Source organism: Desarmillaria tabescens (genome assembly GCF_030435595.1).
Source record: "Desarmillaria tabescens strain CCBAS 213 chromosome Unknown EV420scaffold_12, whole genome shotgun sequence".
Lineage (NCBI taxonomy): Eukaryota > Fungi > Basidiomycota > Agaricomycetes > Agaricales > Physalacriaceae > Desarmillaria > Desarmillaria tabescens.
In genome coordinates, this window is record NW_026848311.1 from 965,306 (window position 1) to 985,322 (window position 20,017).

The window sequence follows — 20,017 nt, forward strand, 5'->3', positions numbered from 1 at the left end:
TGCAGTCCGCTCGTCGACGCTTGGCAAACGTCGGAAGGAAGTTGACCGTTAAAGTGGGCGCCGTCTTCAGAGAAGTTGAGATGCAGCCTGTTGTTCCTAGGCGCGACGGAACGTATGCTTGGGAGGTAACGAAATGTCTCATATATCAGTCACCCCAACAACAAAGCTCATTATTCTTCCCAGGAGCTGACTATCTCAGGCTAAGGCTCGATATCTACGCCAAGCAATGCTGTTGAGTTGTAAAAAGGGCTCGATCTGCTGGAAACGAGGATCAAATTGTAGCTAACACGTATTTAAGGATAGCCACCGGGTTGTAATTAGCGGCCATCATTCAGTTATCTCCACGTCGGGTTTCGACTGCCATGCTGAGCCCCATCTCGAAGGTTAAATTTTTTTGAATGCCCGACAACAAACTCGATGGTTCCCATGTATACACGGGTTTCTTTGTGTTCCAGAAAGTCGCAACCACTGCAGGTCAAGTGAAAACAGAGCGGTGAACGTTTATCAAGACCGAGGCTTGAATACGCGCCCCTGCAAGCTGAAGGGGGTGCGGTCAAAATGATAAGGAAACCAGTCGACAGTTTTGCAGAAGTGTAACCATGGTATTGAGTAGGACAGGAAGTATATTTCAGAGCAATTACAAAGCATCGAGTGGGGCGGAAAACAGATAATTACAGATACAACATTCTTGCCATGCTCAGAAGATCCTCTGAACAGGTTTGTACATCCACATCTTGGTATATTCTAGGAAGATCGGTTAGCATCGATGCAGAATCTACGAATGATTCTGGCGTACATATCGTCACATTGGGTTCACCCATTTTTCATTTGCTGCGTATCAAGCTCTATGCAAACTGTATATCTCGTGTCCGCATCCGTTTCGTCGTTGTCATGGCCGAATATGTACAGCCTTCGCCCAACCGCGATAAAGGACTGTAGGTCCAACTCCAACTCCCATAGTTTCTGTTTCACATCAAGACATTCAACCTCTTGCACGGGCGGAAGCTGGTAGCGGTATAGCTCAGGAACGAGATGGTTGTTAGATGAATACGGGGATGAAATCCAGCCGCAGATGATAGCATACGGATCAGCAGGAGGAGGGCCAGGTACGAATTCAATAGGCTTCCGGCCGCGGGAAGGAGGGGCGGGGTTCAAAACTGGTTGAGAAGCTTCGATCGTATAGGCAAAGTACCAATGGAGACCCACGGGAAAGACGCCTTCCGTTTGGGATGCAGACTGAAAGGTACCGTGCTTGCAGTGAAAGAGGACCATATTTCCCGAGTTCATGTCAATGCACTAGGACTATACGTGAATGAGTAGATACTAGTAGAGAAGATATGGAACGTACATCGTCCGAGAGCTTCCTACCTGGGGTTAATAGGATCTGCTTCCCGCCGTACACTGCGAGGGCTCTCCCGCCAAAGCCGAGATCGGAGATGTGTGGAGGATATGGCATGTCCTTGTATATCCACTTCCAACGAGAATCGATGCATTCTGCTACGGAGAACGAACGAAAGTTAGGGCTACCATACTCAAAACTCTGCCGTCCGCCAAAGATATACAATCTGTTCTCTATGCCGACCATGGCTGCATCCATGCGAGGGGCTACTATACCCTCAACAGGAACAATTGACCAAACCTTCGTACTGACATTGATGGCGACAAGCTGAGAGTTGATTTCTGTGCCATCATAACCCCCAAACAAGAAAACATATCTCCAGCCGTGGATGTTCAGAAACGTTGCCGAAGCATTTTGAAGAGGAGGAAGAGGACCAGAAGGTGCAAATTCACGACTCAGAGAATTCTACGTGATCCTTAGCCGGCACATATAAATATGTATTGAAGAAGGAAACGTACAGTCCAGTCCTGCCAATTCATGGTCCTTACATCGCAAACATTGAAGTCGCAGCAAAGATCATCAGTGCCAGGGCGTTTACCGCCGAACATGTATATCTTGCCACCTTGGTCATCGACCGCAACGCAACCATGGTCGTTAAAGTAAGGGAGCGACCCTTTCATAGGGATCCGCTGCAAGCCGGTCGCGAGAATATTTTTGCTGCTGTTTGGAATAGTATCCTTTACTGCGACGCTGTTCTTGGGGCGTCCAAGCTTTTTAGGGAGTGGGGGACGCGCCAGATGCTCGGTACTCTTGAATGCTACGCGTTCTTGTCGTTCCAGGGTCGAATGGGATGGTAAAGGTGGCATCTGCGACGCTTGAAGCTTGAGGTCATGAAAAATCAGAACAAAAACGTACTGCAACTTCCTAGCGCGATGTTGATGATTGCAAGGAAACAAGCATTCTTCCGAAGTCATATCAAGTCATCAAGGAACCGCGGATTGTTCGGTAACGAAGAGTTTCCTTCACCGCTGCCGAACGCATTTTTGCTGTTTTTTGGAACAAATTAGCACGGGGGCCGATTCTAGAGCTGCATTGACAGAACAAGCGCGACAGACGCTACCTGTATCCTGTACCAAGCGTCGTCGTCGTCACAGCAAGAAATCAAAGGAAAGATGAGGACGGAGGAAATGGGAGGTCGCGGGGTCACGTTTATTCTTCCGAGTCTTCCACGATGATCACGATACCACCTTCAAACTCTAATCTCTTCGATGACTCCCACTCCCAATGAGCCCGAACGTCGGCCAGTGAGGAATGCTAGACCGAGTTACCGAGAACCTGAGAGCAGTTCGACAGAAACCGATACCAAAGTCCATGACAGGAAGATCGTCAAGAAAAAGGGAAAGGCACGCGAGGTGAAAAGAAAGAGTAGTAATGGCGACCAGGTACGTTCACGGTAGTCCTTTTGTAGGCGTGGCGGCGTCTGACCATCGCTACCAGGCAGAACTGGCTCGATATGAGGCCGGTCCTGAAGGATACAAGAAGATAAGGAACACTGGATCGCTACCCCATTTCAATGACTGGTGCACAATTGTTGTGGACGATATCGGCAAAAAAATCTACATGTATGGTGGGAGCCGTCCTAACGACAGATCATGCATCCCCACAAACGATTTTCATGTCCTGGATATCGACACTATGCAGTGGAAGAAGCTCGCGGTACGGAATCCTCATATTACTATTTAATACTTTGCTGAATCTATAACACAGCCAAAATTCTGGTCTAATGCTCATCAACCATTCGAACCGGTAGGAAAATCGAAGCCCTTGCCGTCGTTGTTCAAACCAGCATGCACTTTTCTTCATTTTCAAGAAACAACTTATATCTTCATGTTTGGCGGCTTCGATGTCGACGAGGAGGCCGTGTCTTCTCGCCTCATAGCTATTGATCTTGATGATTCGCAATGGTGGTACGTCGAAGTTGAGGGAGGCGACGTCTGTGGACGGATGAATGCGTCTATGATTGGTATAAATAACAAGCTCTTCATCTTCGGTGGGAGAGCATCATATGACAAGGAATCTCTCGGCATGGCATCTTACTCTATCGCTGAATACACAAACCATCGATGGAATTGGATGTCTGGAAGGCGGGACCGAGCTTACGATGCCCATGTTCCTCCGTTAGGATTCGGTGGACGAGCTCTCTCCGTACACGGAGGGAGGAAAATCCTACTAACTCCCGGCCGCCTGGCGAACAAAACAGTGGGTTGATTGACTCTATCCGTTATCCTGCGTTCTCTGACATGAGCACTTTAGCCCGTCAACATGCAGGAATCGAACTCAATTTTCTTCCACACCACCAACTTCACGTTTCGAGCAGCGGCAGATACAGTCGGCACCTTCCCCGGAAACTTGCGTTGGTATTGGTCATACTCTAGTGAAGGTTCTCAGCCTTTCGTTCAACCCTTACCAACGACCTCGCCATTACCGCGGAAACGAAAGCGATTATCCTCTCCGCCGCGCGAAGTTGTAGTCTCTCCGCCGCATGTCATTATTGCTGGGTGGGTGGATTATGGAAAGGAAGATCATATTATGCCCGAGCTGTGGCAGTACTTTCTTCCGCCTGAAGAGAAAATCCAGTGCTTCAACATCCGCTCAACGATCTGGTCCATGGACCTGAACCTACACTCCTTTGCTGTAGTCGGTAACCGGATGATTCTTCTTGGTTTTGAGGCAGAGAGCGAAGGCGATAAGGTTCCGGATGATGCAACGTATAACATATGCGTTGAGGTAGATATGGGCGTCATCTCTAAGAATGCGGTTTGTCATTTCCTTGCTGTATGTGATGCATCGCGGCTCACTTGTGATTTATTGTATCCAGACGGAAGTCAAGATTGAGGAAGAGTGAAAAAAAGTCATGGAGGACATATTTCCCGCCGTCAGGGATGGTCTTCATGACGCTAGATTCGATTCGATGAATAAGTGTATAAAGGATGCAGGAAACCGCATGGCCGCCCTGCGACCTCCTCGATAGCAAGTGTACTATATACAAGATTTTCGTTCCCTTTCCAATGGTTTAGTGAGGGAAGGAAAGAACCATCGTGTTATTGAAGTCCTCACATTTCCCCGTCGAAGATGATAACAATCATTTTCTTTCTACCGTACGAACTCGACCCACGTCTTTTTTGCGCTCCGTTCCGACTGGCGAGAGTCTGACGAAAGGGCTTGAATCACACAGAAGGGGCCTCGGAGTATTATCTCGGCGCCGTGATACAAGGTCAGAGAACAATACAATTGATTGAAGGAACAAGATCAGAAACAATCACAAAACCTAGATCAACAAATATGATGGAATAAGATAATAATACAATTGTGATAGTTGAAATTGAAAAGCGGCTGGAGGAATAGTAAAATGTCCATGCAATTCTTTATGTCCATGATGCTACGTATCCTGATCGATGTTTATGCAAAGGCAAAATCGAACGGCCCCATCCACGTCGGGCAATCGTCGCTTCCCATCTCTTCGAAGGAGGAGAATTGCAGCGAATCTGAGCCGGGGGACGAAACCGAAGGGCCAAAGAGATCTGCGCAAATGTCCGCCAGGTCCGAATCGGCGGCGGCAGAGTAGTTGCCAGCGAAGGTGCTCGCAAAAATTTCCTCCGTGAATGCGCCGCTTGCTTCTGCAGAGGGCTGGGATGGCTGGAAAGGATCGAGGAGGGTGAAGGGTGACGATAGTGCTTCTGTAGTTGTTGGGAATAATCCTTCAAGGGGGAACTCGGCCCTGTCTGCGGGGTAAACCTCTCTGGCTTGCGGGAGGGCTGACATGTCCATGTTCCAGTCCAACTTCCAGAAGTCGTTGTCGACGTTTGACGAGGGAGGCGTAACCGGAGGCGGAGAAGGGGTAGGGGATGGGGACGGAGTGGTAGGAGCGACGTCGGTGGCCATGTCAACGGGGTAAACATCTCTGGCCTGCGGGAGTACCGGCATGTCCATGGTCCAGTCCAACTGGCAGGAATCGTCACCGACTTCAGATGAATTTGAGGGGGTGACAGGAGGGGGCGAAGGCGAAGGAGTGGGGGTAGGGGAAGGGGTGGTAATGGTGGTGGCGACTGTCATGACATGGGTGGCACTTAAGGTCGACATCCGTTTGATGTACAAGGGACGAGTCCGCTTCTCTTTCACCTCCTTAATAATGCCCTCCGGCGTACGACGCTTCTTGGGTTCGTACCCATGCCTCCTCTTGCGGTGGCGGCACAGTGAACCCTTGTCACCAAACATGAATTCACAGTCGGGACAGGCGTATGGCCTTAGGCCAAGGCTAAAGAGGAGAGAAAGTCAGTCTAATGTAGCCAGGCAGTAAACTGTAAAGGTGGACTTACTGCACACTGTTGACGTGGGTCTTCAAAGCAGTGGCCTGGTCGCAGCTGTAGTCACAGTGTGGACATTTATGAGCACCCCTGCAAATTGTATCGTTAGTTGTCAGCGTTCTCGGGTAGTAAGAGAATACCCACTTTGCGTAGTGAGCTCGGAGATGGCGATTGAGATCATTTTTTCGCACGAACGGTGTATTGCAGTCCTCAAAGTCGCAAACGAACAAGTCCGGCTGCTGGAAAAGACCAACGAGGGATTACATCAGCGACGAGACAATTAGGTGAGCCATATGAGGAAAACGCACAATAGCAGACTTCTTGGATGAGGAACGCATGATATGATAGGGAGGAAGGCAGGGGAGGACGCAGAGGACGGGGATTCTGAGAGGAACCTGAGAGAAGACCCGGGGGGATGAATAAATCCATGGCGGGAGCCCCTCCTTATAACGGATTTCGCGAGTGCATGAATTAGTTGGCGGGATTTACCTTATATAGAGACAGTTGCCCGACGAAGAAATTGGCAACGGGTATGAGGCCAGCAACTGTCCGTTATAGCTATAGGTCATAGTCAATCGTCAAGAATAACCTAATTAGTAGCTTTTGATGCGGTGCTGGGGGATACCGAGTGGCTCGAGTGGCAATAACAATTATAGGGTCGCCATAGGCAACCAGTTTATAGTCATAAGCGGTAGTGGGAGTGTTCGTTGAAGTCGAGAGCTACCTTGCCCTCGTATTATTCGCAGCAGATTCAGAGGTCATCGTTACATCCTGTTCAGTACTACAATCCGATATGGATGTGTGTAGATGTATCTACAACTGTAATTAGTATAATCTTTTGTTGGGGGTGACGATATGGTCCGGGGAGACCTACACGTTACGGTGGTTGATCTGCCATTGGGCGTGTGCATATGGCACTTCTGGATTATATAAAATACATATAATGAGAATTTAGCACTGACAATGCCGGAATACTTACTGCAAGCAGTGAAGTTGGGTAGTAGTCACATTCCGGGATTGGTATCCGGAAAACATTGAAGGGGGTTTATTTCGAGTATTAAAATGCGCTGAAACACTGTATATCAGACAGAATGTTAGTAAATGCGAGGTAAAAGCGCGTACTAAAGCAGCAGATGATGACTTTGTAACTTCAAGCTAGGAATCCAAGGTCATTGTCGAGCACTCGGCGACCATCGGCCCGGGAACCAACATCACTTTCCCACGAAGGTCACGAGTAACCCTTTCTGTCTTTGTCCACCATCTTGAGAATTTATTATTTCTTTCCAGTTTTCCTACCACTAAGCACCACAGAGCCTGATGAATACCAATTACCACTATATGCGATTCTTGGTATCTCCAAAGACAGCCGATGCACTCTCCTTGCGTCAGGCTATACAGAACGCTCTGGTGCAAACTTTTGGCATTGTTGGGGGGTCGATATACCTAGACATCCTATGGGTGGCCGAGGACGGAAATGAGATGGTCTTGCGAACGACGAAAGAGTGAGTAAAAATCTCCTCTATATTTCATTATCGCTAACGTCCGTCCAACAGAGACTCGACGAAGATTGTTGCTGCTGTCACCTCAGCCTCGACGCCCAGAATATCACTACAAAAGGAATCGTCGTTCCTGCCTGCGCTCGGTAGCACGTCGGTGACGCTAGACGAAGAAGACCTATGAATTACTGAACAGTGCAATGATTTGATTTGTTCACCCTGACAGGATACGTGCAGTGGTGCAATGTCTAGTTCATCTTTTACCTGTCCTCCTTCATGTCCACCACTGCGTCAATCCCCTCGAATAGTTAAATGGGTTTCACTATCGAAACAATGACGCTAGCCTTTATCTCTTGTCCGACATTCATTCCTGTCCCATTTCTCCATCCGATGGCAGATGTGGTCGCACCAGGGGCCCAATTTTATTGACTCTTGAAACCTGAAAGGTGTGGTTGTAGATATAAAACGCAGTGGAGTATACTTGGGTCAGGTGGGCAAATTTTTACTTCGCCGTGTCACATTGTCCTCATACTTTGTCCTTCCTTCTAGTCTCGTGGATACACTGGTCCAAATGAAACCATTTTGATTGATGGTACCGCCATAGATATATCCCAAAATACTGGTTCTGTTTCTATATTCTATGGTTACCTTCTCTTAAACATGGTCCAACTAAATGAATATCACTGTCATCAAGAAGTAAACCAAACATGTATTCAGGAGGGGATCTTGCGCAAGACCGACGCGACTGATAACTAACAACGAAAAGGTTCGCGAGCGGAGGATTTTGACTGGGATATGACAGTATCAAGAGAGCTCTATTAAAGAGGTCAGAAGGAAGTGCCGTGATAAGATTCGAAGGTGATCACAGCACCATCTCTGACTGTGCAGAATTGACGAAGTTGAACAGATTATTCCAGAATCGCTTTTTTAAGATCAATTTTCGTACCGGTATACTGCAGTTCGAGTCTGTTAGTCTGCAATGAACTTTGGAGCTGGAACTTCTCGCTGAAAAGGGGTCCAATACGGCATGATATACCGATGTCGAAGTTCGGAACTGATCATTTATCTAAGGATGTCACAAAAATTCGAGTATGGTGCGAAGTCGCATTCGTTGACGGTCATCCGCACAAAACAGACCTCATTTGTGCCGTCTAGTGCTCTTTGTGTTTAAAGAGGCTTCATCTTGTATGGGGCCCGTATTGTGTTCGATTGATGAGACATACTTTTCCTCTTTACCGCTTCCAGAGGAAGGTCGAAGTGAATCATGATGAACTGACCCAAAATGTGGAGTACCATCAGGTATAAATCGCAGGAGATAATGTCGGCGCCAATTACACAAACTATCGAACCAACTCAGCTGAACCAAACATCTCTACTACTGTTATTTCACAATGATGAACGTACTCCCCACTGAAGTACTTGCCCAGATCATCGAGGAAGCATGGGCACTTCCTCTTACCCCCTTCGGACGACTCCGAATGGCGACATCATCCCAACTCGTCAGTAAATCGTTCGCATGGGAATTCACACGCGTGTTCTGCACCGACGTACACGTTTTCTCACCCTCCCATCTCAACCATGTCATCTGTCGTATGCTACAACGAGACACCGTAGCCTTCCGGTCCATTGACTCTTCCTCATTCATGCCGTCAGAATTCTGTGTGTCCATCACCTTCGTCCTCGAAGTCGATCCCTATGGCACCAATCCCGTAACGCACCCAGCGTCCAAAGATATCCATGATCTCATGTCGGTGCTTCATCAATTCTTCCCCAAAGCCAGCCGGATATCGATGGACTACCACAATTGGTGGTATAACGACGCGTCGCTCGCACGGCTCCAGCTTCCGGAACAAACTACCGAGTTGGAGCTTGTGTATACGCATAGCACGCGGTACACACAAGAGCGTCTGGAGAAGAATGTAAAGTTGGACGTCGTTCCACCGTACGACTTGCCTGGAGTGAAGAAGTTGACGATCAGGGGAGGGAATCGCCTGTTCGACAAGCAAATAGCACAGGCGTGTTACAACGTTCGTCCCTGCTGATGAACATAATGAAATACTTATACTTTTTCTTCTTTGTTTTTGTTGCATCATTCGCTATGTATCTTCTCGGACTCTCTCTCTATAAACTTTCTTCGATTATCTCGCACGTTAAGTTTTCGGACTTTTTAAGTTCTAACTATGCGCTGTATCCAACCAGAAATGCTGTCGCCAATGCAGATTATTCGGATCGAATTGTGAGCCAAATGCATTACAGTATGAATGTTTATAAATTCTGGCGACGCGCTCACCTACCTCTTCACACCGGCTTACGACTTGTCTACTTCCTTCACCTGGGATAGATGCCACTACCAGTGCTCTTTGTCTCCATTTCCAGAGTGCGAGCCTTCAAGGTCAAGGGCCATACACTCAGACTGTCCACAACGAAACAGATTATACTGACAACACTTTCATCAACGAATATTATGTGTACTAGTTTCATTATATAGCGTTTCAAATACATGATCTAACATAAATCCCCGGAGCCCAGAACAGAAAAACCGTGCGCGCTACCACTGTATCCACTCGCCATACATATTCGGTCGCTCGCCTCGTATGTAAGATTCAAACGTCCTTTTGAGCACAGCTGACCAGTCCAGATCGCGCTTGTCGTCCACTACCCTATCCGGTATCCTCTCCTCGTCAGTAGCGTTCCGGGCAATCTGTTCACCAGCTGCGAAGCGCGGGCCAAGGTCCGGGAAATTCCGTGATAAATCAAACGGCTTCCACCTAGGCGAGATGAGGACACAGGAGAGCAAAAGGACGAGGAAGACATACCAGAAATTGTGGAAATGATACGAGTACGCGCCTTTAAAGAATCCATTAAAGCCTAACGCTTGTGGTGCAGCGCTGTTTTGTGTTGGGGTATCGAAGAAGTCTGCGAATCTAAGAAGCAGGCTCATATTAATGAAAAGAAGGAGAAACGATGTTTTTACGAACTCACTCTGTGAAATATGGCTGTGGAGGGCGATCTCGTTGATAGTACTCCGTATTTAACCATGCCGAATCAAAGAGGGCATCCGGTAATCGCAATAATAATCCTTCCAGGTAGGCATCAGCCGTATACCTAGATATACTCATGGGATGGAAGTCTAGCCCATTTTTCATCGCCGTCCGGAAGAGGAACGTGCCTAGCGCTGATCCTTTGGTCATCCTAAGCACCGCCGTGTTGTACTTCTCCAATCTGGACCACCGGTACGCGAACGCTCCTGTCCAACCCCAGAGCTCCTCCCAATCGCGAAGGAATATTGTATCCGCATCGAGATAAATTCCTCCAAACCGGTGACACAGCACAAACCGCGCCATATCCGATAGGATGACAGACAATCGGTCATAGGAGCTCGACGACTTGGACCCAGCGCGGTTGACCATGTCTTCTTCCTCCGTAGCTGCGGTGGATGTCACGTTCGACGACGACGCCTCAACAGGAACGCTTATAACATAACCGCCAGAGTTAAACAGTGCATCCTTGAGAATACGCCATTCATCTTTCAGCTCTGGTACACCATCCAGCTGCTCTGTCGTATTCCATAGCTTGAATTTAATGACATCTTTGAAACGAGGGTGAAGGAAAGGTGAGGCCCACGGGTTGAGCTTTAGTCCTTCGAACATGTCCCGTACGGCGTTGGGGTTGGGCACGGATGCGGCGGGACCAGGGTTAATCCACAACCAGAACTGAGGGCGACAGACACTCTCGTCAAATTGGTTGTCACGAAGATGGATGTCAGTATTCTGGGTAAACAAGAACGAGAGGAGTGCGAGATATGGCTTGTCAGTAAACGGGCCTGTCCAGAACATATGAAAGAGTCGGGGATTTTCAGGGTCGCATTTAGCAGAGGAGGTCCGGTGGGTGAGCGGTTCGGATAGGGCGACCTGTGATTCCCATTCGGCGTCCGGCTTCTTTTGAAGACCAGCATTAGGGTCTTCCTTCGGTGATGTGGCTGGAGGTGGTCGGAATATTGGGTGAGGGGTAGTGGCGTCTTCGTCATCGTATGTCAGGTTCTCGGTGTCAGCGTCCTGTTCGATATATATGTATTTCCAGTCATCCATCTCCCCTCGTCTAACTCGCTCCCCATTATCTAGCCCAGCGCCGAGACGTAGCACTTCTAGACAATCGCGTACATACTGAACGAGCGGTCGTTAGACAGCGTTGGTACACCGGGAATGTCTCCGCACCTTTCCTGTAGAAAAGTCGCAGTGTTTCATGAGAATATCCAGATCCGCGACGCTCCCTGGAACGGGACGTGGCGGGTAGGCGACGTCCGGAAGCGAACTCTGTATGTCAAGGTATATTCGTTTTGGGCCGACACCGATAGTATCGGTGTCCGCCCTAGTCGTGACCACCGTTGACGGCGGCCTATATCGTGAAGGACGTATCGTTCGTTGCTGAGCAGGCAGCGCAGGATTTGGTGGTGATGACTTGAATCCTATTTGCTTCGGTACTGCAAGAGCATAAGTCAAAAGACAAAAACTCTACTAACGGGCCACGTACTGCTCCGCCGTGAAGGGTAATGACCACTAGCAATCTCCCAGCTCCATATCCGCTTCAAGTCGTCCCTCTGGAAGACCAGCGTCGGCGGGTCCAACTGCGGCCGGTACGGCTCAACCCAAGGGTCCGTCCTCCCAAATGTCTTCTTCAACGACATCACGGTCACGACCATCGCTGCACACGCGACGCACATAAGCAGAAATCCCCGCCTGCGGCTCAGCCGCGAGGCACCGAATTGTTGCAGACGAGCATAGTCAGGGACATAAATACGCAGACGACGGCCTGGAATGCCTGGTATCGGAAGGAGAACTTTCCTCGTCCACGAGCCTTGGAAGCGATGTCCTTTTTGTGAATATGTAGGCAGACCGGCGCTGGGCATAACACAAAAAGAGACGTTGAGAAGCTCTGTAGGTCGTCGACGACGTGGACGGAATCAGAAAATGGTAAAGTTATCCTTCCCCATATGGACGTGTATGGATGCTGACACATCATCGACATCCGCCTCGTGTCTATATATGGGAATGGCGCCGCCTCCGCAGTGAGAGAGCAAGTAGGTAAGGTAACGAAACTACAAACGACCTTACGTGACCGCAGTTTAAATAGATAATCTGTCGCGCATCAATCATATAGGTCCTGGAAATGCGCACTAGAGCACTGCGTCGCCATGGGGAAACCCTTGGTATATCTTCAAACTGGGATACAAAATCTTCTATTCTTCTATGCTTGTTTTCGCTGCAACCCTTTAGGCAGCTCTTTCACAAATGGAAGGAAATCACGGCTTTGCATATAAGGTCTCAAGACCTCGGGAATGACAAGCCCCTTTTGAGAAGGATTAGAGAATGAAAAAGCAAGATGAGTCCATGGCTCACCTCGGGAGTCTGATAATTCTCGACGAGACAGCAAAGAGCTCGTTCCGTTGCGCAAAGTGTACCATTCAACATGTGCACGTACACCTTACGCGTCTGTTCCTTCGTCTTGAGCCCACAACGAACTTCTAATCGCCGGCTCTCTGCAACAAAAAATGGGCAATCAGTCAAGATCTCCAAGAATGGGAGGTGGCCACATACGGTAATCAGTACAATTTGAGCACGAAACGAGCTCCTTATACGCTCTCTGGAATGGGAACCACGCTTCCAAATCATACTTCTGCGCAGCCGCAAGATTCAACGCGCCCGAAACAATGGCTACGACCCTGTACCTCAATCCCAAGCTCTGGTAAAACTCCTCGCTGTTCGCGATCATATGGTCGAACATTTCCCAGCTCTTTGTCGGGTCAGTGATGACAAACTGTTCTACTTTCTCGAATTGGTGCACGCGGAAGATGCCCCACATATCGCGGCCAGCTGATCCTGCCTCTTTTCGGAAACATGTCGAGTAGCCTGCGTACTTGATGGGAAGCTGCGTGTCGGGGCTCTCGAACCATTCCTCTGAGTGATAGGCCGAGATTGGCTGTTCTGAGGTCGCAATAAGGTATTTCTCGTCGTCTGAAGCAATAACCTATGTATTTATGATAAGATATTGACTCTTCTCAACAGTTCGCCGTGTCATACCTTGTACAGCTCCTCGTCGAACTGATCCAACTGAGCAGTCTTGGCCATTTGTTCTTTGTTCATCATGAAGGGGGGCTGAATTTTCTTGTACTGCTTCTTTCGAAGGAAGTCAAGGCCGTATGATATGAGTGCCTGGTTCAAGTCGATGCCGTCGTTTGTTAGGAAGTAGCCACGGTGACCGGCAATCTTTGCACCTAGGAATGAAATGGTAGGACGTGTCCGAAATTAAAGAACATTACATACCGCGATCGAGGTCCATAGCATCTAGTCGAAGTAAAACTTCGTGATGGGGCATAATATCGGTCCTTACAGGCGGCTCGTCGCTTTCATCGGCGCGATGCCATGTTCGTAGTATGGCATTGTTATCCTAAGAATAAGAATCAGTAAGCATCGGAGTGCTTAGATAGAGTACCCACTTCCGTCTGGCTGACAGGAACATTCTTTCCGACAATGTTTCCAACCGTACTCGCTTTTTGTCGCATCTTGATCTCGAACTCCTTCGTCTCTGCCTTTTTGGCAGCGACCTGTCCGTCTAGTTCTTTTTTCCGAGCAACAAGTTCATCTGCCGGTTCTTTTGCCTGAATAAGAACATGAGGTACCGTCAAGACTTTATCCCGCAAGACTAGCCTTTTTCTTTGCCGAGATTTCTTTCTGTACTGCATTCACTTGCTTGCTGAGACCATTCGCCTCAAAGTCCACTGCAATATGGGGTCAGCTACACTGTCTTTGCGAACCGAAAACAACGCACTCTTCACCCAGTCCGTGTACATCTGAATTACCTCGTCTACCAACTCTACCGACTCCCCTCTTTTCCGCTGCGACTCCCGGATCTCCTCCGCATTTCCTCCCTTGTTATCGATAAAATTGAGCAAGTCGAGCGTCATGGCGTAGTATCCTTGTCCGTTTAGATAAAGTGAAAATTGGCAAGGTCACTGCAATAGGTCAAAAATTAATGATTTCTTTTTCCGTGACTCGATCGACAAGCCATCGATATGCCGCTTAGATAAGCGAGATAAGATTAGAGATTAGATTACAAGAGGCACGTGTGCCACAAACAATGTCAAATTCAAATTGCAAACTCATTTTTGGACTCAGTCGCGACCATATCTTGCTCCTCCCGTCACCCTTCACCCCTTCACCTATTATTATGTTTGGTCTCATACGGAGAATATCACAGTCTGTGATTCCCCGACCAGATAGGCCTTGGGACGATGATGGTGAGTTTTTTTCAGCTGCCCTCATCAGTGGCGCGTATTGACCCGCGACGCGTCCACAGCTACGTCGAATGCTCCAAAAACTGGCAGAAAGCGACGTTTCAGCACCACAGAGAGAGACGTCAAAGACGATCCTGTTAATAACAAGAAGATCAGGGGCGATTCGCCCGTCACTACAGCCGAGACGCCTCTTGTCGACAAAGAGGTCAAGGCGGTGACAAAAGGTGTGAAGGGGGTTGAACTGGAGGATAAGGAGGCAGCGCCAGAGAGCATCCCTTTGCCTGAAGAAGAGCCTGGCGAGCTTGATGAGGGAGCGGGCACGGATTCTATCGCGTCCACCCCGCCTGCGGAGGAGCCAGATGCGGCGGTGGAAGATCCGTTAGTCGCAGCGGATGGCGTCCCTGCTGACGGTGACAAGGTTGCCGAGAAGGTCGCGGAGATCGCAAACCACACTGCGGAGAACACGCAGGCAGACGCTGCCAGTGACGACGTGAAGGTAGAATCAGTGGTGGAAAAGAAGGCGGATGACGCAGTCAATGCGGATTCTTCAAGAGACATTCCAGAACCGCCAAGGCAAGCCGATGCTTAATCACCCCAGTCGATAACGCATGGTTTCCGTCAATGTCACTCCCTCGATTAACATTATTCTTCCCATCTCTCTGCGTACATATTCCCACTGTATCTTCTACCTGTATATCTGTGTCATATCTCTTTCCATATCTTGCTTGCTTGCTTTCCATATCTTGTTTTCTGCCTTATGCATTTTTTTTGCTAAACATGTGTAATTCATGCAGAGCCTAACGTGTATCACGATGACATCGGCAGTAGGAATTCGCGACACGGAAGGGGGGAGAAAGTCGAGGGAGCAAGCCGTATATAACTCGCCGAAGGAGCTGGTGAGCACCGTTTTGATCTTTCTAACATGAGGTCTCCATGCCCGATGCTAATGGTGTTTCAATCACAGCTTGAACCATACCATAACGCACTGCCTGAACACTATCAGTACGCTAGCTTTGCAATTGCATCACGGTCCATCGTGAGCCGCCTTGTACGGCTTAGCGCCAGACTCCTTCGTCGGCAGCATGTGCGAGGATGTTCGAGTCTCTGCAGTAATATCGTACCCGTGACTCCGGTCCGCTGTTTACCTTGGACCTACAACAGCCTCGTGTTCACCATCATGTCCACCCTTACTCCTTCAGTCTGGCTCCCGATCACTAACGCGGTTTAACAATGACCCAGTTCTGCAGCAATGAACTCGAGAGTGAATCTTGCTGGCCCCATCGTTCAGGACTGTGGTTATACCAGCAAGGTCAATGGAGTTTAATCTGGAGCTTGAAGTAATCGACTCGGGAAAGCAACTTAACATCACCTTATCGGCCCCCTAATTATGTCTTTCATGTGTTACGGACTTGCTTCTGAGGGGTCACCTTGCAGCAACCTGAAGTTGCTTGCAGTTTGTGTCCGGTTATTGCGCTGGTTTGGCCACGGGATTATTTAAACGCTTCTAACGCATCCGCGCAGCATATAATCTTCCACACGTCCCCTTCGCTCGCGCTACTCACGAAGGTGGGCCATGTCGTTCCTCTTCTCTCGCGTTTGGTCGTCCTCCTCGAAAGACGACCATGACGACGATCATACAGGAGCCCCGAGCTCGAGCGCATACCATGCTCCCAATCATTTGTATTGGAGTAACAGTAGTACGCTGCACCTAAATACCGCCATGGTCAGCGCGCCGATACAGAAACCATCTCCGGTATCCCTCACCGGTTTTGATGACCACTGGCAGCAGCGAAAAAACCAACCCTCTACTGTTGCTTGGTTGAGCACAACAGATGATAATGGCGAACAGATAGTCACCAGTCTCCCTATCGTACCGCCTCCTGCAGTACAGAAATCTCGGCTAGGAGGTACACATATTCATCCTATTAGTCGGACTGTATCGTCACCAGCTACGTCTCCGTCTTATTCGTCTCCGTCTTATTCGTCTCCGTCTCCGTCTCCGTCCACTTCCTCCCCCTCTCCTTCGTCCGGTACCAAATTGGTTCCACCGAGATTGCAGATGAACCGAGCCTCAACTCGCAGTACTCAGTCTCTCCGTCTCGACTCCACCACACACGACAGATATGGCAAGAAGCAATTGTCGCCTATCGCTGAGCAAGACTATTTCTCTCCCGAGTCGCTACGGAGGAGCATCCCCCTGCCCTCCATCTCCGCCGAACTAACACCGGTAAGCCCAACTACAAATCATAGTCACAACACAAGTGGTTCGGACATTACTCGTGAGTACGTTTCGCTGGCTTTTAATTTCCCGGTACTGATGCAATACACAAGGCCCTTCGCCTGTATACTCCAGTCCATTCATCCTGCGTCCTCTAAACAGGACCGGATCTCAGTCATCTTCTCGTACCCATATCTCGACAACGCAGTCTGAGACGCCGCCAAGCATTCCTCCCTTAGACTTGCGTCCACCATTCCCAGGTCCTCATCCCAGTCATGACGGAGATGGACCAGCGCTACGACCGAGGAAGTCATTGAATTTCATACACATGCCAACGATTGGCAGCGAGGAGGAAGGACCATCAGGGAGCGAGTATGGTGGTGAAAGTGATATTGCTTCCCTCCACGCGGACAGTTTTGTCACAGCCAGCGATTCATTACACGAGCGCAGTTCATCTAGTTATGATGCAGGACCCGTTCCTTTTGCGGACCGGGACTCCAAACCTGATGAGTTCCCAAGTCTCACGACGGTTGACAGTGCCGACCCGCCTCGATCTCCCCCATCCGCTTCGGAATCCTTCATCGCCCGCCGCTGGGACCGTTTCGCCTCCTTATACGCCGGCCCAATCACATTCGAAACCAAACCTAGCCGTCTGTCCCTCTCACCTGCTTGTTGGGCGTTCTGGCTAGGTTTCCTCTGCCCCTTCCTCTGGCTCGTGGGCGGGTGGCATTTTACCAACTTTGGTGAGCAGCCCCCCAGGTTAACATTTTGCGACTTTTACTTCAACATTGGGTATTGGAAGGTCGTGTACTTTTGCCATGGAAGAAGACGGGAGAAGAAGGGCAAGGAGTGCGTGCTGCCGCGGTGGGTGGAGGAGAAGAGCGAGCAGTCGAACGAGGTAGCGAGAATGAATGATGCGAGGCGTTCGAGAAGGGGGTTCTTGTTTGGCTATCCGTTCGTTCCGCGACCTACGGTGCCGAGTGGACGACGGCAGGGTTCGTTTCGGTGTTGTTGGGATATGGGGGTGAAGACGTTTTCGAAGCCTAATTGGTTCCTTGATCACTTCTATGGCATCAGATTGAGTGAGGTCAAGGGGAGGAAAGAGACTGGACGGAGGATGATTGATCCATGGATTCAGCGGTGCAGGTACGCTTTTTGCTACCTGGTTGTTTTATTCTTCGCTGGACTGCTTGCTGGCGCTATTTATCTCCTCGTCATAAACACAAAGGGACTTCGGTAGTATTTGATGTAACAAGAATATGCATTCCGTATGGTGCATACGCAAATTATATGTAGGCAGAAATACATGTTAAAGCCAAGTTGTCACAATAAAAATCACCGCTATCGTCTCTAGTGAGGTATCTACTGGGAGGCTGTCGGTAGAGGTTTGCTTCATAACAAATCAAACCGGTTTGGGTGTACTATTAATCATCATGATGGCGTCCGAGACGAATAGAGGAGCTAAGTGATACCGAGTAGAGGTCTCTTCTAGCAGTACGATACACAAAAAGGAGGACAATAGACAGTAGGCTGAAAAACGGAAATGAGAAAGCTCAACCTCTACAGTTTGAGGCCTCAAGTTCAAGACTAATTCAGGTAGTAGGTGCATGTACACGCAATGCTGTTTCAAGGCGTCGACATTCATAGCTGCGGTCCAACTATTTCATATATACCAATATCGAGGTCAAGCTCTAAGTTGTACAGTGGAATTGTTTCGGCGACGAATGACGACCACAGCTTTCGATCTTCTTCGGTTAAGGGGCCGAGAGCATAAAGTGACTTGGAATGTTCCCACCAATAAGGCCACCACCCTGATTGTTCCCAGTCTAGTATAGCGCTGATTTCGCCGTTGTGAATGAGGATGTTACGGGGCACAAGATCGGAGTGCGTGAAAATGGATTGCGAGGAAGGAGAATGGGAGAGTGCTGCGTTTAACAGGTCCGAATGAATACGAGATGCAATAGATTCGTTGAGTTTCTTAGCAGTTGATAGTAGATGGTCGTAAAAAGACTGCAAGCTAGGGAAAGGTCCGTATGCCTGGGAGGTATCGAGTTTATAGTCCCAGCAGTGATGATTTCCTACAGGACCGACATATCCATCAGGTAATCCATCTAAGAAGGGTTTTTATTAGTTAAACGAAACAACAGCTTTAGATTAGTCTTGCCTGGCCGAATTTCCCTCAGTTGATTGATATAGTTGCGCATCTGTCCTTGTATCTTGTCCCTCTCTTTCGAACTAAGATCTGGCCAGGCTTGGTCCCAAGTGCGACCCGGCATGTACTCCATGACGACCCAGCACATTTGTCGACCGTCCTGCTGAACGTTATGATCGACCCAAACGTGACGCAAGTGAGGAATTGGGAGCGAGGTCAAGCGAGAAACCAAGGCCATGGTCTTTGCTTCAACAATGGATGTTCGCTTGAGAAGGGACTTTGGTCCTATTTGAACGACCCTCGATCCGTAACGCGTGCCTTTGTATCGTGGTTGGTCGTAGAGAATACGACCTACAAAAATGCGTAACTTGACATAGTATGTGGATAGCCATGTTCGATGGCACTGAGTAATGTCCATGGTAGATTAAGGACAAGCCTCAGTGTAGCTGTACAACAATTAATAAACTTCGAAGCTGACGCTGAGCGCTGATACCGCGTTCCTTTCGATTTCGATTTATATCTGTCGAAATCTCAGTCTTTACTTTGACAACCCCCGAGGTTGGAAAGCAGGAGGCGCCTCTGCACCAAATTGAAGAAAGGATGTATGCCTCCTCTTCTCAATCTTTCTCGATATAATTTTGACGGAAATCGATATAATTTTGACGGAAATGAAGAAAGGGGAAAGTCGGGGGAAAGAGCGGGCAGGTAAAAGCGGTGATGGCGGCGAGTGCCAAAAGAGGACTTCCACGCCATAAATTGTCCGGTAACTATGATAAATTTGCCGGCTCCTTCCCTTACTTCAAACGGCCATGACCAGGATCTGTACTCCTCGCTTATTGGACCCTGTCCATGATTGCCAGTCAAATCTGGCTCGAAAGATCGCCTTTACTTAGAGCTTACGACGCAGCGAACGGAGACGTGGACAAGAAACCGGAAGAACGCATCCGTCGCCAAGATATCCATACGAAGAGGCAGCATGTTTTGGCGACACCCAGCATGTCAGCATGCTTCTTGTTGCTTTAGTTCGCAAGTGCTCGGAACCGAGGGTCGGTCCGCCGACGTCGTTCTAGGACATGCTTGGCCGCCGTCGACATAGGCGTTAGAATGGGTAGGAATTTCTGTGAAGAGACCCAAGATCAGAGGTTGTTCTACTGTAT

The 20,017-nt window shown here is 48.9% G+C and overlaps 10 protein-coding genes across 10 annotated transcripts; 5 read left to right on the plus strand and 5 right to left on the minus strand.

Annotated features, from left to right (window-relative positions):
* Nucleotides 1-580: 580 nt before the first annotated feature.
* Nucleotides 581-2,575, minus strand: EV420DRAFT_1533721 (uncharacterized protein). The gene is made up of 5 exons (XM_060472771.1): nt 2,255-2,575; nt 1,858-2,205; nt 1,349-1,804; nt 797-1,296; nt 581-744 (listed from the first exon to the last, which is right to left on the minus strand). The coding sequence occupies exons 2-4, from the start codon at nt 2,203-2,205 to the stop codon at nt 814-816; spliced, it is 1,287 nt and encodes a 428-aa protein (XP_060332738.1). The 5' UTR covers nt 2,255-2,575; the 3' UTR covers nt 581-744; nt 797-813.
* Nucleotides 2,558-4,665, plus strand: EV420DRAFT_1306669 (uncharacterized protein). Its single transcript, XM_060468500.1, has 5 exons — nt 2,558-2,781; nt 2,837-3,055; nt 3,107-3,598; nt 3,653-4,156; nt 4,218-4,665. Exons 1-5 carry the CDS (start codon nt 2,608-2,610, stop codon nt 4,242-4,244), a joined length of 1,416 nt encoding a protein of 471 aa, XP_060332739.1. The 5' UTR covers nt 2,558-2,607; the 3' UTR covers nt 4,245-4,665.
* EV420DRAFT_226670 (uncharacterized protein) lies at nt 4,557-6,280 on the minus strand. Its single transcript, XM_060481294.1, has 4 exons — nt 6,012-6,280; nt 5,848-5,942; nt 5,716-5,793; nt 4,557-5,654 (listed from the first exon to the last, which is right to left on the minus strand). The coding sequence occupies exons 1-4, from the start codon at nt 6,039-6,041 to the stop codon at nt 4,799-4,801; spliced, it is 1,059 nt and encodes a 352-aa protein (XP_060332740.1). The 5' UTR covers nt 6,042-6,280; the 3' UTR covers nt 4,557-4,798.
* Nucleotides 6,281-7,020: 740 nt separating this feature from the next.
* On the plus strand, nt 7,021-7,383 carry EV420DRAFT_1478451 (uncharacterized protein; the record flags this gene model as incomplete). The annotated part of the gene is made up of 2 exons (XM_060469496.1): nt 7,021-7,205; nt 7,257-7,383. The coding sequence occupies 2 exons, from the start codon at nt 7,021-7,023 to the stop codon at nt 7,381-7,383; spliced, it is 312 nt and encodes a 103-aa protein (XP_060332741.1).
* A 1,207-nt stretch (nt 7,384-8,590) lies between these two features.
* On the plus strand, nt 8,591-9,433 carry EV420DRAFT_1762899 (uncharacterized protein; the record flags this gene model as incomplete). The annotated part of the gene is made up of 1 exon (XM_060480720.1): nt 8,591-9,433. The coding sequence occupies one exon, from the start codon at nt 8,591-8,593 to the stop codon at nt 9,239-9,241; it is 651 nt and encodes a 216-aa protein (XP_060332742.1). The 3' UTR covers nt 9,242-9,433.
* Nucleotides 9,434-9,747: 314 nt separating this feature from the next.
* Nucleotides 9,748-12,105, minus strand: EV420DRAFT_1267990 (uncharacterized protein; the record flags this gene model as incomplete). Its single annotated transcript, XM_060467416.1, has 5 exons — nt 9,748-9,967; nt 10,016-10,123; nt 10,182-11,362; nt 11,414-11,679; nt 11,730-12,105. The coding sequence occupies 5 exons, from the start codon at nt 12,103-12,105 to the stop codon at nt 9,748-9,750; spliced, it is 2,151 nt and encodes a 716-aa protein (XP_060332743.1).
* A 338-nt stretch (nt 12,106-12,443) lies between these two features.
* Nucleotides 12,444-14,160, minus strand: EV420DRAFT_1619919 (uncharacterized protein; the record flags this gene model as incomplete). The annotated part of the gene is made up of 8 exons (XM_060475519.1): nt 12,444-12,545; nt 12,596-12,735; nt 12,794-13,223; nt 13,277-13,470; nt 13,520-13,643; nt 13,693-13,847; nt 13,900-13,974; nt 14,025-14,160. The coding sequence occupies 8 exons, from the start codon at nt 14,158-14,160 to the stop codon at nt 12,444-12,446; spliced, it is 1,356 nt and encodes a 451-aa protein (XP_060332744.1).
* Nucleotides 14,161-14,423: 263 nt separating this feature from the next.
* Nucleotides 14,424-15,079, plus strand: EV420DRAFT_1478455 (uncharacterized protein; the record flags this gene model as incomplete). The annotated part of the gene is made up of 2 exons (XM_060469497.1): nt 14,424-14,493; nt 14,553-15,079. The coding sequence occupies 2 exons, from the start codon at nt 14,424-14,426 to the stop codon at nt 15,077-15,079; spliced, it is 597 nt and encodes a 198-aa protein (XP_060332745.1).
* A 621-nt stretch (nt 15,080-15,700) lies between these two features.
* On the plus strand, nt 15,701-18,149 carry EV420DRAFT_226821 (uncharacterized protein). The gene is made up of 2 exons (XM_060481296.1): nt 15,701-16,769; nt 16,822-18,149. The coding sequence occupies exons 1-2, from the start codon at nt 16,064-16,066 to the stop codon at nt 17,946-17,948; spliced, it is 1,833 nt and encodes a 610-aa protein (XP_060332746.1). The 5' UTR covers nt 15,701-16,063; the 3' UTR covers nt 17,949-18,149.
* Nucleotides 18,069-19,588, minus strand: EV420DRAFT_1332319 (kinase-like domain-containing protein). The gene is made up of 2 exons (XM_060468822.1): nt 18,873-19,588; nt 18,069-18,819 (listed from the first exon to the last, which is right to left on the minus strand). Exons 1-2 carry the CDS (start codon nt 19,276-19,278, stop codon nt 18,350-18,352), a joined length of 876 nt encoding a protein of 291 aa, XP_060332747.1. The 5' UTR covers nt 19,279-19,588; the 3' UTR covers nt 18,069-18,349.
* Between the last annotated feature and the right edge of the window lie 429 nt (nt 19,589-20,017).